This window comes from Xyrauchen texanus, chromosome 36, assembly GCF_025860055.1.
Source record: "Xyrauchen texanus isolate HMW12.3.18 chromosome 36, RBS_HiC_50CHRs, whole genome shotgun sequence".
NCBI lineage: Eukaryota > Metazoa > Chordata > Actinopteri > Cypriniformes > Catostomidae > Xyrauchen > Xyrauchen texanus.
This window is the reverse complement of record NC_068311.1, coordinates 13,229,992-13,235,504: the sequence shown is the minus strand read 5'-3', so window position 1 is coordinate 13,235,504 and position 5,513 is coordinate 13,229,992. Positions and strand designations below refer to the sequence as shown.

Here is a 5,513-nt window from a genome sequence, read left to right as displayed (position 1 = left end):
TCATGTGTTTCAAACCCTTAATTTAGTGTCTCCTGTAAAATGCCTGTGGAAGGTAAAGTGACAACCTCAGTCACCATTCACTTTCACTGAATAAAAATAAATAAATAAAATGCAATGAAAGCAAGCTGCGAGTCCCTGACTACTGAACATCTAATTTGCATTCAAAGGAGGAATATGGAGTTGGAACCACACGAGGATGAGTAAATAGTGTGTGAATATCCCTTTAAATGAGTGTAATAACAACTTGGGTTTAATTAATTGGTTGTTGGGTTAGGCAGTGCCAATAATTTTTTTGGAGTGAATACAACTCATTTGCATCACCATTAGTAACTTTAAGGGTTTTACTGTCCCTACAGTAAACACAATGATGCCATTATAATAAAGCAAAATTAAGTTGTCAGTTTCTTCTAAGTCCTCATTCCACTATTCAGCAGGTGCAAATATTCTTAAAAAGAAAAACCAATACAAAGCAGAATCGAACAGCGATGCATGCGTGATTTGACATGTTATCCCATTGGACTCTGGGATGTTGAGCGATACCTGCATGTGCGCAGTGGGAGGGGCAGAGAAACTGAATTTTCAGGCGTGCCGGGTGCTCATTAGAAAACATGACCATACCTCAGTGCAGAGCAAGCGGGCAGACCATCAGCGCTCCCACTAGCCAAGGGAGATCTATCGCCATCTAACTGTGATCTGTAAATACTGCATAACTGCAGTATTTAATGCCTGCATTAGAATAACATTCTCTATACTGGGCAGTGCAGTTTCTATCCAGAAGCTAGTAGTATAAAAATGACAATCAAGAATTTGATTAAAAGCAGGAGATTCTTTAAGAATCAAAATTTTTAGATAATACATAACGTTGTACAGAAGTGTATAGTTTATTGATAGCATACGAAGACATAGCGACAGTTAAAGACATAGTTCAGCCCAAAATAAAAATCTGTCATTATTTACTCAACCTCATATAGTTCCAAACCTGTATGCCTTGCTTTCTTCCATAGAACACAAAAACAGATGCTAGGCAGAATGTTAGCTTCAGTCACCATTCACTTTCATTGCATGGGAAAAAAAGATTCTTAATCAAAAACATGCATCTACTTTTGTGTTCTTTGGAAAAATGAAAAAGGTTTGGAACCACAAGAGGGTGAGAAAAATCACAGGATTTTCATTTTTGGGTGAACTATCCCTTTAAATATCACAATAAGCATTTATGAACATGACAAGTAATTTGAGATTTGTAGTTCTACTCATTACGTGCTTTCTTTTTCTTCTTTTTAGATTTCGCTGGGGTGTCAATGTCGCCATAAGATGTATCCAGTGGCTCCATTTTGGATATGAAACTTGCATCAACTGTCTCTTCACTCCATCTGTCCTTCTCTTTCTTCATCTTTTTCTTCTTCCTCCTCCTCCTCCTCTCCTCTGTTGATTGATCCTCCATAGGTTCAGGGAACTCTATCTGATCACACTCAAACGGTTCCTCTTCTTGTTTAATATAATTTTTTTCACTATGCACTTCCCTGTCCCTCTTTTCTTTCTTCCTTTTCTTCTTTTTTCGTTCCTCACCCTCATTCAGATCTAGCCTTGTTCTTTTGGGTGGTGTAGGAGAAACTATGGTGACTTGATCTTTCATGTGAGGTGCAATGGAACTACCAAAGGGCTGGAAGCGTTGCTTGAGGCCAGGTGGGATGCATGGAGCCGGAGCAGCTGGGATGGAAACAGGGCCTTTGTTCTCATTGCAGTTTCCATAGCTTTCAGAGATGTTGAGGACACCAGTGAAGCCAGAGGTTGAGAGGGAAAGGGCTTGACTGTTCTCATTGGAAACGAGCAAATGGAGGTCTAAAGGTGCAACCCTACTACTTAGAACACTGTAGCTCTGAGGTGTTTTGCCACAAGACTGGACCATCTCTACACCTGATAAGGGCACTTTGAGTGTTGCAAAGCTGTGGAGGAAACAAAGCAATTATTGCTCAACTGATCATGTTTTACTCCACATAAGCACTAACAATACAAAGAGCAACATCAAGATGATGTTTTAGAGCAAAATTATTATAGAAAATGTATTTGGTGAATAGGCCAATGATGTAACACTAATTTTTTTTTGGTCTAGATCTTTTACATTAAAAAAAAAAAAACATAATTACAAATCACACAAAATAATTACTTGAATACAACTCTACTATGATGAAAATATTTACATATCTTCATTTTCATATGTGTTGTGACCCTCCAGAGACAGTAAACAAACAAAAGTCTTAAAAGCTGAAATTGTTGAAAAAGTAAATGTAGACATAAGTAATGCTGAATAATCTTTTATAATATTTCTTAAATAAAAAAGCAGAGCAATAATTCTGTTAAAAATAATATCATGTGGTGCAAGTAGTCTTTTTATTGACAAAAACAAAACAGAACATAAAAACGACCCCCTAAGACAATCAAAACGGTGTTAAGTTAAAAGATACATTATGTTAAGGTCATGTGGTGTAACCCTGAGAAAACTTCTTGACTCAAAAATTCATGATTTGTAAAAAATATTTTTTACATTCAAAATGGTTTGAAAACTTTTTTTTAAATTCAAGGTGCAAGCAAAGAACCTTTTTACATAACTGATGGTTACACCACATGACATTAAATACATTTAAGCAATGTTTTTGTAGAAAATGCAATAAATGTTTTTGTTTTTTTACTTTATGAAACCAAATTAGACACAAAGATTACATTTCACATGTGTATGTTTTTTGTGTGAAAATATTTCAAATTTGTATCACCTTATTTATCAGTGACCCGAATACAGATAGAGTGGGACACTTTCAGGAAAGTGCCGTTGTTTTTAAAATATGGCTACATCTGTATTCCCATATAGTCAAAAGTACAGTTCACCCAAAAATTTAAATTCCCTCATTATTCACTCACTTTCTTGCCATCTCAGATGTGTATGACTTTCTTTCTTCTGTAGATCACAAAATTAGATTTTTGGAAGAATATGTCTGTAGGTCAATTCAATGCAAGTGAATGGTGACCAGACATTTGAAACTCAAAAAATTACATAAAGGCCATATAAAAATAATCCATATGACTCCAGAGGTTAAATTCATGTCTTCAGGCAGATCAATATAAGTCCTTTTTTTACCCACAGATTTTCACTTTCAAAATGTTAAAGAATATGAAAGTGAAGGTAGAGATTGACAGTAAAAAAAAGTTTAACTATTTATCGGTGTCTGAAGACATGAATTTAACCACTCAAAGGTCCACCATTCACTTGCATTGTATGGACCTACAGAGCTAAAATATTCTTCTAAATATCTTTAAATGTTATGTAAATGATGAGAGAATTTTCATTTTTGGGTGAACTATACCGTTAAGAATCAACTACCATCAATAAATTATTGCTTATTTTACAGTTTAACAATGATAGATAAATCGTTCATTATTTCAGAAATGTAGTGTCCCACTTACATGTCTTTACCCTACTTACTGCAGTAAACTCCATGACTTTTACATGACTGATTTTTTTTAATTTCCATTAATGTTCCAAGCGTGAAATTACGTTTTATATTTATTTATTTTTAATTCCCTGACGTTTCTAGATTTTCTTGGGCTGTGGGAGCCACGTCAATAGTTCTAAAACATAAAAAAAAATTTATGTAAGTGAATGGTGGACCTTTGAGTGGTTAAATTCATGTCTTCAGGCAGATCAATGTAAGTCCTTTTTTTACCCACAGATTTTCACTTTCAAAATGTTAAAGAATATGAAAGTGAAGGTAGAGATTGACAGTAAAAAAAAGTTTAACTATTTATCGGTGTCTGAAGACATGAATTTAACCACTCAAAGGTCCACCATTCACTTACATAAATTTTTTTTTATGTTTTACAACTATTGACGTGGCTCCCACAGCCCAAGAAAATCTAGAAACGTCAGGGAATTAAAAATAAATAAATATAAAACGTAATTTAAAACAATTCAGCATTGCCAGTTCAACAGATCATAAGAGATTTTCATAAGGATATTTTACCATTGTGGTTCGAAACGAGCTGGGGCTTTGATGAGCCATAGTTCCTTATTTACATCGCCATCCAACAAGGCACTTGCATCATGCGAAAATGGCACAAACTCCGCTGGACACTGATACGTCGGAACTATGCGGAAAAAGATGTTGAGAAAATAAAGTTACCAGCATACTACACATTTTACAGTTCGGTGTAGTATGAGTTGAGCAATGTTAGCTAGTATTTAGCACCAACCTCTTTTCTCTGCCATTGAAGTCTGTTCTTTTCTGGACCACACGTCACGCGATATAATCAGGTGGTTGTTTTCTCAACTTTGCCAGATAAAATGCATTCATACGCTAGGGTCACCAATATGTTGCTCTGAGTAAAAGTGTACAAGTAAACATGTGAATCACATGTGGATAGAAGGGAATAAACTTCGACCCGGAAGCACACTGCGGCTGCAGCAGGAGAGCGTGTGTCTGCTTTACATTTGTGTGACACCAGAGGGCGCACTTTGACAAAACGTGGTCAGAGACAGAGAAAAAATGTTCTTTTATAAAATCATTTACAGTTTTTCCTCATTGATTTTACGCATTTCTATAAGCTCAGGTCACTGCTCTCAAAACAATTAACACAGCCATCTGAACACTTTGTAATTGTCCTAAACAGATTGTGCATTTTTCTTGATTTTTCTCAAAATACTATATACACATTTTTCTAATGTAAAATTCATGCTTTTAAAACAGTTAACACAAACAACTAAATCAGAGCAAACAAACAATGAGGAAGAAGATGAAGAGGAAGAACAACACAAAGAAGAGGTACAAAGTGAGAAGAGGTAAAGTGGGTAAGGAAGAGCAAATAGATGGAAGAAGAGATGAGAAAAGGGGAAGGTTTATTTTCAGGGTCGAGCACAGCATTGAAATAGTTGAGGAAAGACGAAAGAGGACAGCAGGGTGGAAGAGTAAAGAAGTCACAGAAGAGCCTCAAATGATCTGATAGATACTCTAATTCATCATATTATGAATCTCTAAGACACACAAACTGTACGGCCTAAATTGAGCAGATCTACATTGACTTCAATGTCAACAAAAAAGAAGAGGGAGAAATGCCATTCTCTGCATGCCAGTCAATCAATGTCCACAATTACTGTACCATCTGTGCTTATAGTACTGCCTTAAGTCCATGCAATTTAGCAAGATTGCTATTTTGTTTGTTTGTTTGTTGTTGTTTTTTTTTACAGTAAAGCTCTTCATCATCCTTCCAGAGGAAGAGAAGGAACAACTTAGAGACGTTTTATGAAAACAGATGGAAAAAGGTCTTTATTGTGGATATTTAAGATAAATGTGTTATTTCAATAATAGAGTTGTGTGTATAGCTGAACATTTTATGAATTAAATAGAGAACACATCTATAGTTTTGTTGTTCGCATTACGTTTAATAAATGCATTATCAGGAAAGAATATGTTGCTTCATTATGCAGTGAAATTGAACTGTTTTGCAAAACTGAGTGTCTGTTTCGT

The 5,513-nt window shown here is 35.3% G+C and overlaps 1 protein-coding gene across 1 annotated transcript; it reads right to left on the bottom strand.

Annotated features, from left to right (window-relative positions):
- Positions 1 to 823: 823 nt before the first annotated feature.
- On the bottom strand, positions 824 to 4,430 carry polr1g (RNA polymerase I subunit G). Its single transcript, XM_052106624.1, has 3 exons — positions 4,243 to 4,430; positions 4,014 to 4,137; positions 824 to 1,943 (listed from the first exon to the last, which is right to left on the bottom strand). The coding sequence occupies exons 1-3, from the start codon at positions 4,256 to 4,258 to the stop codon at positions 1,247 to 1,249; spliced, it is 837 nt and encodes a 278-aa protein (XP_051962584.1). The 5' UTR covers positions 4,259 to 4,430; the 3' UTR covers positions 824 to 1,246.
- Positions 4,431 to 5,513: the final 1,083 nt, after the last annotated feature.